This window comes from Grus americana, chromosome 2, assembly GCF_028858705.1.
Source record: "Grus americana isolate bGruAme1 chromosome 2, bGruAme1.mat, whole genome shotgun sequence".
NCBI classification, from domain to species: Eukaryota; Metazoa; Chordata; class Aves; order Gruiformes; family Gruidae; genus Grus; species Grus americana.
This window is the reverse complement of record NC_072853.1, coordinates 82,553,540-82,565,583: the sequence shown is the minus strand read 5'-3', so window position 1 is coordinate 82,565,583 and position 12,044 is coordinate 82,553,540. Positions and strand designations below refer to the sequence as shown.

Below are 12,044 nucleotides of genomic sequence, written 5' to 3'. Positions count from 1 at the left end.
ACATTTGTATATGTGCAAAATTGCCTAAAGCTGTCTCGGCGTCTCCCTTTGGGCCTGCTGTCTTTGCATGCTAAAAAGTAGAGTTAACTCCATTGTGCAGCTAAATAAAGCAAAAACCAGCAAACTAAAACCCCGTATCTGATTTTAATATGAAACTTTGTTTTGTGCATCATCATAATTTCTGAGCAAATGAATTGTGAACTATTTAACTGTGACATAGTAATTTGTGGAGTACTTTTGGTTTGGGATTTTTTTTTACTTGTCTTTTCTCTCCTCATTAGATGCCTTTTACTTATCTGTACCAGAGAACTACCACTACCTGAATCAGTCTGGATGTATAGCGGATAAGACAATCAGCGACAAAGATTCGTTCAAGGAAGTCATTGTGAGTTGTTTCCCCAGTTCTTTATGCTTTAAAAATGCTGGAGGTTCGGGCGCCTGGTACCTGTTGTCAGAGCAGGGGACAAAGCCTTCTTGTGCTCACCTGCATTTGCAGCGCTCTCATTGAGGCACTAATCTTACAGTGACTTACGTTTGCTCATAACACTTCACTGTCATTTTGAGCTTGTCTTTACCTTCCCTCCAATATTTGATTTTTACTCTTATCATTTCAAAGTGTGCTATTATTTAGTGAACTGATTACATTTTGGAATGAAAAGAATATCAGCTGGGAAGACAGTAAGGCATTTACATTCCTTTGCACTTCCCTGCATTGTTCTATATTACAGCTATGTCTACTTCCACTGTTTTTCCATCCTAAGGCTTTGCCCAGATCACGAGGCATCTACTGGGTCAAGTCCACAGTGCAGCCCATGGGTTGCAAGAGTTTATCCAACTCTTTAAGTTGCAGCTGGAAAATCCAGTTGTATGGAATAATTTACACAATAGAGTTCAAGAAAATGTAAACACAGATTAAAAACCAGGTCCTGATGGAGTCTTCCTCTGAATGGCTTTATGTCTTACAGCCACACCAATTAGGTACAGCCATTAGTCTGTACTGTTAGGATAATTGTTAATTGCTTACTATATCACTGAGGTGATATGTGTTAGATTTTGAAAATCAGACAAAATATTTAGGTTTATGCCCTTCATCAAACTATTTTTGCTTAACTATGTTAATCTCTTTGCCAAAGCGACGAATTAATGTGTAGTGGGTGCAGCAGTTATTTTAGTGTTAAAAACCCCTCATCTAGTATGGCGGAAGGAGGCATTGGAAAAGTTGGTAACTTATCTATATTATAGTCACATGCTTAAGTTGATTAGCATGACGTTTAATTTGTGCTAATCATCTCAGGGTAGGCAGAGCATGAAATCAGCTGTGCAGGTGATGCTTGCGTGCTGCCTGCAGTTCGGGCAGGCTTGGAGCAGGGGCTGAGGCTGCCGGGCTGCATTCCCAGAGCAGGAGGCAGGCAGAAACCCCCCCAGTTCGCCCTCGCCTGTCTTTTCCTATTATAGTCACCTTCTTTGCCTATTTTTCTTGCAGTTTAAGTCCCGGAAATGTTACTTAAGTGAAACTATTTTGTAGGAGACAGGGAGGAACTGCACGGTGAGCGTGGAGATGAACTCCTAGTGCTGCCGCCTTTCTTAGAGCTCTGTTGTGAAAGGTCTATACAAAATAAACCTTCAGCCACTATCTCTCCTCTGCTTTTAATTGTGGAATGAGTATGAGACTTTTCCATTTGTAATTGATTATTTATGACAGACAAAACGTGTCATGTGTCATCTGTCAGACGCCTGCAGTGACCATAACACGATGAGTCTAACTGTAAGGCTATAAAACTGTGCTCTGGTCTCAAACAGGCTCATACTAAACCCAAATTTGGGAAATTCTGGTAATTTCAAGAGGCATACAGTTAGTTATCCGTTCTATGTCAGAGAAGAGTGTGTGCTCCTCCTCGTTTTAACATTTCTTTAGACAGAGATTTGCTGTTCTCTTCGTTTACATAGCTGAGCCTTGATCATTGCCATATTGGTTATAAATTCAGCACATCTTATATAGATCTCTTTTTCTTGCTCAGTTTTGCTGTAAGATGTGAGACCGCACTGGCAAGATGTGTGTTTAAGCTTCGTGGCTTGCCCAGAACACGCTGCAGAAGGCCTCCTCTGAATTCTCCGTGGCTGAGACAACAAATGAGCAAATCTTCCATGTAGCTGTGTTTCCTCCCCCATGCCTTCTTACCTACAAGGCTAATTGGCAAAATTTGATAAAAACACAGAGGAGGTTATCAGTTACTAATGCAAATTAGTGAAATTGTGTCTGATGCACAACCCAGTAGGGCATTCCAATATTTATACAATTTTAATGAAGAATTTGAAAGCAAATTACAGCATCCTTACAGATTCAAAAGGAGATTTCTTAAAACCAGTGATACTTACGTGTTCCAAGATGTCCCCATCATCTCTTACGATGTATTTGATTTGGGATGAAACCAAAGGAATTAACTCCTGCCAGCCCTGACTTGCTTTTCTAAGACCTGACAATACAGTTGGTGGGTTTGTCCTTGTCTCCATTTTTGAGTCAGTGTGCATGTTATTGAAGAAGCTCACGTGTCATTCCAGACTGCAATGGAAGTGATGCAGTTCAGCAAAGAGGAAGTGCGAGAAGTTTTGAGGCTGTTGGCTGGCATTTTGCATCTAGGAAATGTTGAGTTCATCACTGCTGGTGGGGCACAGGTGTCCTTTAAAACAGGTGAGAAGGCTGTGCATCCAAATGTAAATGTTTCTTGAGGTTGTAAATATTCATTGCTAGCATATCTGACCATAGCAAGGACAACCAGTGAAAGGGTCTTGCTGCTTTTTAGCATCTGTATATGTTGTTTAAAATGTTATTTTTAGGATTTTTTTTGACAGATAAGGCAAATTAGTCTGCTGCTGGATGCTAGGTCTTAATTAGGGAGGACCTTGGGCACATTTATTCCATTAACATTAGTGAAATTCCATTTTAATCTAATTCCTTCTTTGAAATATTCTCAAGTTGATAAAACAGAAGTACTCAAGTACATTCCTTAACTGGGATCTCCACTGAAGCTATCTTTTATTAGAGCTTTCAATACTTCAGTTCCAAATCTGAAAGTATGTGCTGTTATATCTAAAGATTGGGCTGGTGAGCATTTTAAATGTTTGTTCAACTATGGTAATAAACAGTAACATTATGTACTGCTTTATATCCCACACTATAGCAAAATTTCAAATTAAAGTATGCATGTAAGAAGAAAAATTCAGTGGTTTTCTTTATCCTTGTCATCTGTCATCCTGCATGAAGCTGAAACGCATTCATGTGGACAAAGAATGAATTACTGTTTGCATCTGGAAAAATATGTTAGTGTAAGCAGTAGATTGAATCCTTGAAATGTAACATTAAGAGGAAAATAAATATTTGTGACTTACTTGTGATGAATTTCTACTGCTAAATTCCTTCAGTTGTGCGTATTTATGATACTGTGCCTTTTCATGAGCAGCAAAAACATATCCTAGAGTTTCTACTTGTGTTTTTATCTCTAACCCCCATCATTTTAGAAGCATCTTAAATGGTGGTGGTAGTAATAATACTACAACAAATTAGTTTCAGACCCATATACATTTAAGGGCATATTTGTATTTGTCTCTTTCTTTTGCCAGCTCTGGGTAGATCTGCTGAACTACTGGGGTTGGACTCCACGCAGCTAACTGAAGCATTGACGCAGAGGTCAATGATACTCAGGGGAGAAGAAATCCTAACACCTCTTAGTATACAACAGGTAAAGGCATCTCAGTTTTGACATGGTTTTAGGGTCTGTAAAATATGTGGCTCAGTCTTCAAGTCCATGGAAATCAGCGGTCACTCAGGAACAGAAGCTTAGCTCATGCATCAGAGTTGCTATCAAAAATGCTGCGTAGTTGGGTTTTTTTGGGAAGGGTATAATTGGACTTTTAGAAATCTCTACAGATCCCATCCTATCCTTCTGGCCAGGGCTTATAGCTTGGCTCTTGTGATTCTTATTAAGCCTGAATGCTTATCATTTTTTTCAAATTCTAATCATGTAGGCTGTTATTTTTCATTACGGGCATTTGCAGGTAACTGATTTGAAAACTTTCAGCAGAAATAATTTTACTATTTACAAGAAAGGGATTAGAAATAGGTATACATAATGTTATGCTTACCTCTAGAAAGAGGTAAATGAAAGTGTTATTTCCTACCCTTCTCTTTTCTTCCTCCCCACCTTAAGTTTGTAATTTCTTAGTTTTTGAATGCTTTAGCCTTGAAATGTAACTTTAAAGCCCCATAGATGTACAGCTGTTATAACTTGCACTGTTAAAGCTTAAATTGTGACGCTCTGTAACTGCTAATACAATTGCTGTCAAGGTACATAGGAATACAAACCTGCTTGCATTATACATTGCTTTATGCTGTGGAAAGGACACTGACCAGCAAAGTCTGGTAAGTTCTCAGTTAGTTACAGGGATGATTGATGTGTATTCATTCTTTAATGCAGGCAATAGACAGCAGAGATTCTATGGCTATGGCACTTTATTCTCAGTGTTTTGCTTGGGTCATTAAGAAAATCAATAGCAGAATCAGGAGCAAGGAAGACTTCAAGTCCATTGGAATTTTGGACATATTTGGATTTGAAAACTTTGAGGTAGGTTTCAAAAGTTTGTTTAAATGGATCGTCTGAGATTTATGCTTCATTGTTCTACATACCTTTGTCATCTTCACTGGAACTTGGTTATTAAACATGTTATGATTTAAACCAGTTCCTTGTTTGCGAAATAAAATACTTGGAGTGTGTACATTTTTGAAAAATTCTTGTCTCTTTAGGTAAACCGTTTTGAGCAGTTCAATATTAACTATGCAAATGAAAAGCTTCAGGAATATTTCAACAAGCACATCTTTTCCTTGGAGCAACTGGAATACAGCAGGTAAGAGATACAGATGAAATTTGAAAGAATTTTGAGAATATCAGTACACACTTGAAATCTGGGTTCCCAGCTACCTTAGTTTCCTTTGAAAGTCTCTGGAGCTGTGTGTTTTTTAAAAACAAGCTGATTTTGCTGTAATTTGCAAGATAATTACATCAGTTCCTCCTATTTCTATATTTAAAATAATTTCATCACAGCTGTCAATAAAAAGGCCTTCTTATTTTCATTAGGGAAGGACTGATTTGGGAAGATATTGACTGGACAGATAATGGAGAGTGCTTAGATCTCATTGAAAAGGTAATAAAGAATTTGATACCGGTACCTATTTCTAGTTTTTGTTCTGAGGTAATATGTCTTTAAACACTTGCCAACACAAAGAACAAATGAAGAGAATGGTGGATCTTCCATGTTTAAATAGTGAACTTTTAATCAGGTCATTTTCATGCATGGATATATTATAGATTAAATTGTAAGCTCAATATATGTATCTTTCCTTGTAGTAATTTTTAACAGTGTATGATTATATACAAAAGCAATATTTGGAGATGATTAAAAAGAATAGAAAGAGGGAGCAGACAGTATTGTGCTCCTGTAATGGCTTTTCCTGGGTTGTGGGTAATCTTCATTTGTTGCCTGTCAGTTTTGGCTTTGTCCATAATTTTGTTTGTGTTCTGATTTGTACTAAAGGAACATGTAAAAAGAGCATGAAGTTTCTGCAGAGTTATTGGTAGGAACATTAGCGGTGAGGGGCAGATGAGGTCTGAGTTCACTGCTTAGATGTTTTAACTCCAGATGGATGACAAAGCCAAAGTTATATGCCATTTCATCCACGTTCCCTTCTGCCAGCAGTACAAGTGAGTTTATCCCCGTAGCACGGTGCGGGGCTGCAGTGAGAAACTGATGTCAGCAGGCAGGGGATCCAGCTGCCATGCCGTGGCCACAGTCAGGACGGTGTGGTTTGCCAGGAGCTGCGCTGGGCCGATGGGAAGTGGCTTATTAAAATGTGCACCTGCAGAACCATGTTTTTTCTGAGAGGCTGGATCAACCTGAAGCTTGCTGGACACATCAGTTAACTGCAGGGTAGCTTGCTTTGTTTACCACCTCTCCTAGTATGAGAAGTAGGGAACATCAAAGGAAATTACACAGAGGCGTATGCAAAGCAAAGGGAGGTTGTGTTTCACGCAGTGCGTAGTTAAACTGTGTATCTTTCGCTCTGCCCCCGGGCACTGTGGGTGCTAAAATTTTGCATTGGTTCAATAGCTAAGTAGATAATTTTATGGAAGAAAAAAATTTTAAAGCCTGTTTATACAAACTCCTCAGATTTAAGGGATTCCTGATCATTGGAGATCTTGAAGGCTGGGGATGTATTCTGGGGCAATGTCATCATATGCACCTAAAAACTACCTGCATCAGGAGAACTATTGCTTCTTCCAGTAGCTTCTTTTTCTTTATTTTGCCCATGTATCATATGCTGCATGTTTCAAAAGGAGTGTTGCCAGAAAAATAGGATTGCAGTCCTCTATGAGAGTGAGCTTTTAGTCACGTATGGTGGCTTTGCACCTCTCTGCACACAACAACTTCAAGGACTTTGTGATTTTTCCAAACTGGGGACAATGCGTCCATCTGTGCAATAATTCATCTTCTGCTTCTTCTTGCTGTTCTAGAAACTGGGGCTGCTGGCACTCATCAATGAAGAGAGCCACTTTCCTCAAGCTACTGATTCCACCTTGCTGGAAAAGTTGAATACTCAACATGCTGTATGTGATGTTTTGTTCATATTTTCTGTACAAATTATGGAGGATCTCTTTGCTTCTGTAGAAATTCATGATTCAAATATATGGGTGCATGGTTGTAGAGGCTGTTTTGGACATGATCCTACTTCCATGGCAATCCGTATCATTTGCTGTGAAGACTGAGTCAGTTACCTGGAAGAACATAACCTTGTTACTGTCCAGATAAATGTTTCTGTATTGGTGAATTAGCCAAATCCTGCTCTTAGTGAGAGTTCTGATTCTGACAACCTGCAGCAACTCAGTTTACTTAGATCTTCAATTTCCCTTAATTTAATGAAGTATTCACCTTGATGTCATTTACCAAAACATTGCTGTTTCCTCTGTCCAGATCTTTATTTGCAATCCTAGAATTATTTTCAAGGATTTCTGGGATACAAGTGTATCCACCAGTCTTCATAACTGCCAGTTTAACGCAGAGCCTTCTTTTTCAAAGTGCCTTTAATAGGTGGTTCTGCCAGATGGGTTCAGGTTTAGTATAATGCCTTTTTAGATACTACAAATCTGTTATTACTGCATTTGAAGCAGCCCAGACTAACAAATCCTATTATCGTTATAAGTTGGTTGTTTGCTTTTGGAGCACTAATCTTCCAGAGAGTTCACTGGAAGACAATGGTTTATTTAGGTCTGGGTTCAGAGTATAATGTGACCCTTTGTATCATTCCACTCCCTGACACCCCCCTCCCCCAAATATTTTTCTCTTTTCTTTCTCCTCCAATTAGAACAATCCTTTTTATGTAAAACCAAGAGTTGCCGTTCACAACTTTGGAGTGAAGCACTACGCTGGGGAGGTAATTTTCTTTTCTTTATTTGCTGAAATTATTCCAAACAGAGTTTTAATTAGCTTAATTTTACCCTGAGGCTGTTCAAAATTAACTAAAGCACTCTGTTCCCTCAGTGCTTTTTACAGTACCGCTCTTGTGAGAGGTGCCTGACTACTTGGCTTGTTGTTTGAATCAGCTCTGTTTCCTGCTAGGTCCAGTATGATGTCAGGGGGATCTTGGAGAAGAACAGAGATACTTTCAGAGACGATCTCCTGAACTTGTTACGTGAAAGCAGGTATGTTTCCGTGATTTTTGTTTAGGACATAATGTTAAGGGGTGTTGTATGACATAATTCTGCCAGGATTTATCACCTAATTCTGCCAGGGTTTGCATATGTTTGATGTTGCGTAGCATCAGACCTTGACAGAGTTGGAATGAGCCTAGAAGAAATACCAGAGGTGCCTGTAAGCAGGTCTGACTGTAACCAGTTCTCACAAAGTCAGATTTTCCTACATTGTACAGTACCGCGTCCATTTTCAGTCCAGGTGGTTGCTAGAGAGCTCTCTTGCTACTCAGTGGTGAGTAAGATGCTGAAAGCTGGTTGTGGTTTTTAACCGTTTGAGGGTGCCTCATAGGCAGCGTGCATGTGTGGTTTTTTGCTTCACATACAGCCCAATTTGCTTGTATTTCCAACATTCCCTAATTTGGTTGAAAGCTTAGTGTCAGGGACCTACCACAGTGCAAACTGCCCTGTAGTAATTGCTTCAAAGGGAAAATTTCTATAAAGATTTATGTTACTGGAAGTCTGAGCTTGGATGTCTTTAGTAGCTGTGTGCCTCCTGTCATTCTGCTGTGTAAGGTCTCAGGATGCTTACAGCGCTTACACTGTGAGCTGGAGCCGGTACCACATCCCTTTTTGTAGGCGTATGGTTGAGACTCCGGGACAGAGTCACAGAGGGGTGACAGAAGAGGAGGGAGCTGAGCCCGGGTGGTGCTGTCTCAGCTGCTGCCCTCACCCATCCCATCCAGTTATCCTGGCTTGCTGTGTGACTTGCTTGTTTGTAAATCCCTTAAGCTCTTCTGTGCAGGGGAAACTGTTAATAAGCATTTCCCTCTCTATGTTTTTTGTTCTGGTTTCATGACATATCTGACATAACATCTGTCAATCGACGTATGTAGGTAAAAGTAATAAATGAGTTAAAGCTGCTGGGCCTGGTTTTGCTGTTGCACCAACATCTGTCTGGAGCTCAAGTTAAAATGTCTGTGTTCCTGCAGAAGTGGTAAAATGAAGATACCCGACTGATAGGGTAGAAGATGGCATAGACAGCTGGTATGTGAAAGTGAGGCTCATGTGGGTGGTTTATTTTGTGTTGTGGCCCCAAACAAGCTAGAAGTCCTGTTTTGTAGTCTTTGCACAGTTCCCATTACAGTCAGCTGGAGTTTTGGTTGAGCGAGTGGAGTAAAATGCAGTAAGGACTCTAGGACTTCACACTTCATTTCCTTAGTGATGTGTTAGGAGTGGAGAAGAAAGAACCTCCTTGTTTTGTTTTGCTGTGCTCTCTTTTGGTTTGCCTTTTTTTTTTCCCCTGCATAAATTCTGCAAAGGCAAAATCTATTGCTTATTAAAGATTATGGGAAAAATCAATACGCATTTTCTGGATGGAGGAGCAGCTTTCTAAGAGACAGTGCTTTCTTTGCATTCTGTAGTGGTAAACCTCATAGTCTGTTAAGATATACTTCAGAAATATTCTTTTTCTTTCCTATTTCAGTCTTGATTTCATCTATGATCTATTCGAACATGTTTCAAGTCGCAACAATCAAGACACTCTTAAATGTGGAAGCAAGCACCGAAAACCCACTGTCAGTCTCCAGTTCAAGGTTAGTTAATGTGTCATCTCTGCTCTGTAGCTAATCGGTGATAGATAAGCCCTGTCCGATAAAGAACATTTGCAGATTAAAACAGGCAGAACTTCAGCATCGAAACATTGCTGTCTCTCCTATGAAACGGCACTTACTAATCAACTGAATGACCATACTAGCTGCCTTCAAGCAGACACTAACCTTCACATCACACCGCCTGCACAAAATTCCCATTGCTTTCCACTTCCTTGTTTTAAAGCTCATCTATGAAGTTAGTCTCTCTCATCCTGGTGTGTCTTTCTAATCTAAACCCAACCACAAAATCGCACAAAGCCTTACAGCAGTGCCTGTATGCTAAGAAAAATAAGTACTGGATAAACACCTCATTAAGGTGTTGCCTTGCTCTTTAACTTAAAGTTTGGAAAGCATTTTTATTAAACACCTTTTTATGAGGCTTTATAGCCTTCCCATCAAAAAGGGCACCAAATTGAAATCCAGCATAAAGTCTATCTGCAAATTATTTAAAAGAGAAAGATTGGCACAAAACCTTTCCTAAATTGCATGAGTACAAGTCCGGATTAGTTGTCTTTCATTTTGTTTGAATTAATATACATTTGGACTATTCATTCACTTTTTTTTTTAAAAAGAGAGCAGACTCAAACCCCTGAGGGCAGATTTTATCCTAATAGACTATTGCTAAGTGTTGGACAGAACAGCAAGGAGTGTATGCTGGGGCACACAGAGTGTCTTTTATTAAAAAACACTGATGTTATATTCCCTGGATGGCTTGCTTTGTGCTACCATCGCTCGTCTCAGACAATACCCACTTCTTGTGGTGAGGTGGTACATTTGCTAGCTCGCTGGGATCGCAGAAGGAGCTGTTTCCACTTCGTCATTTGTATCTGTACAAAGTAGACCTTTAAGGTCTTACTGTATAAAATTTGTCCATATTTTTGCACCCACTTTGCAAGGTACAACATAATGTAGAGTTACTTCTCTTCTCCATCAGGGCCCCTGGACAACATAAAGCATGATAAAACACAAAATCAAAACATTGTTGCCTCCTCTCTAAAGCTGTAGTGACTGACCGTTAACCAGCTGGGCTGCTTTGCAAGAGGTTGACCTTCACATCATACCGTCCTCAAAGAATTAGGTTGGGTGTTTTTGACATGTTTTAAAGCCTTCCAGGGATTAGTCCATCTCATTTGAACTGAAGATAAGAACTTTGCCTTCACAGTTTTATTCTCATGATAGGTTAGTTAACCCTTCTTTTCTTTTGACAGCCTACCTAATGTGGTCCTGGGGGTGCACGCAGAATAGCTGAGGTTAGATACCCTCTGTTTCAGCCTATTGCTTAAAGCAGGGCGAACTTCAGATTAGCTTGTCACCTGGCAGTGACTTAGAGGCATGCAGCACTGTGCAGAATCTGGCTGTCTGTTCCACAGATGAATGTGAAAATACGTTAAATCTTTTTTGTTTAGACTGACCAACTTTTCCAGTCTCTCTAAGTAGTAGCCTGAGAGAATTGGCTTAGTTGTCCACAGATGATGTAATGTTCACACAGGTTTAATACAGATGAAACCTTTACTTTTTGAAGCTGTAAATATTTGTCTTTACACAAAAATATTTGTCTTTGTATCTTCTGGCTGTTTAATGTTTGCTGCCCCCAACTCCTGGTCTCTAGGCTGGCAAAGGCAGACAAACCAAGAACTATCATTTATGTTCCCAGTCACTTCACCATTTGCTCCCCTTGCTCTGTACCGGCTCCTGTGCACAGCCACGGCTCTGCCTGTTGCCTTTATCACTTCGTATTTTATCATCGAGAAAGCCCATGGTTTGCAGATAAAAGCAAGAATTTGTTGTAACAGACTGCCATTGGCAGATTCACTCCAAAACACATGGTAGGACAAACAGTGCTGCTCCTTTAAAACATGAATTTTCTGTCTCCTTGGCAGCCTGCTCTGTATTTTTTCCTCTGCCTGGCACACAGTGCCACCTTTGAGGGGCAAAACACTATCATTGCTAGCTTTCTGGGTTCTTCAGAGCCTGGGCTCCTCTCCTATACAGTTATTTCTATCTCTGCAAAGTAAATGCAAGACTTCAGTTTAAAATGGTTTATCATACTTAATGATATAGAATGAGGCAAGTTGGAATAAGATATGGAACGACAGCTCAGGCGGGAAAGGGGCGGATGTGTAATTAAAGTAATAATCATAAAAGGACTGAGGGATTTTTGTGATTTTTATCTCCAGGCTGAGGTTCAGACAACTGATAATCTAATGTGTATTGGGTCATTCAGAGTTCTAAAACTAGGGGAAAAAAACATCTTTTCTTTTATTTTTTTTAGCTGAACCTTATAATCTCTCTTTTTATTGTTAAATGCAATTAGCTATCATGTGAAATAACTGTGAAACTGCTTAATGCTGTTAGGATTATCTTTCAGTAAGATGTGTTTTCTTTACCACTCTATCCTTTACTTATTTTTCGTTGATTTCAGGAGGGAGATGTTTTAAAATCTAGTATTGATAAAACAGCATGTACTGTATTCTAAAGTAACTCTTTTTTCAGAAATTTTTAATATTTTTTTCTTCCCTCTTGTTGACTCATATTTATTATAAGTGTCCTTTTAGCATGAAAGGGTGAGACTGCACAGGGGAGAGGAACTCCCTGTGCACAAAATGCTTCTGATAGCAGGGAAAATGCAAATTGAGTGGGTATGGAATGGCTGAAA

General features: G+C 39.5%; 1 protein-coding gene across 2 annotated transcripts in view; it reads left to right on the top strand.

Annotated features, from left to right (window-relative positions):
• MYO10 (myosin X) overlaps positions 1-12,044 on the top strand; it is a 170,797-nt gene that overhangs the window by 102,762 nt on the left and 55,991 nt on the right. For both annotated transcript variants that reach the window (XM_054817072.1, XM_054817073.1), the window contains 10 exons: positions 282-385; positions 2,560-2,689; positions 3,619-3,737; positions 4,473-4,619; positions 4,799-4,899; positions 5,130-5,196; positions 6,564-6,656; positions 7,412-7,480; positions 7,666-7,748; positions 9,223-9,331. In XM_054817072.1, coding sequence (XP_054673047.1) covers positions 282-385; positions 2,560-2,689; positions 3,619-3,737; positions 4,473-4,619; positions 4,799-4,899; positions 5,130-5,196; positions 6,564-6,656; positions 7,412-7,480; positions 7,666-7,748; positions 9,223-9,331 — 1,022 coding nt within the window. The remainder of the gene's footprint in view (positions 1-281; positions 386-2,559; positions 2,690-3,618; positions 3,738-4,472; positions 4,620-4,798; positions 4,900-5,129; positions 5,197-6,563; positions 6,657-7,411; positions 7,481-7,665; positions 7,749-9,222; positions 9,332-12,044) is intronic.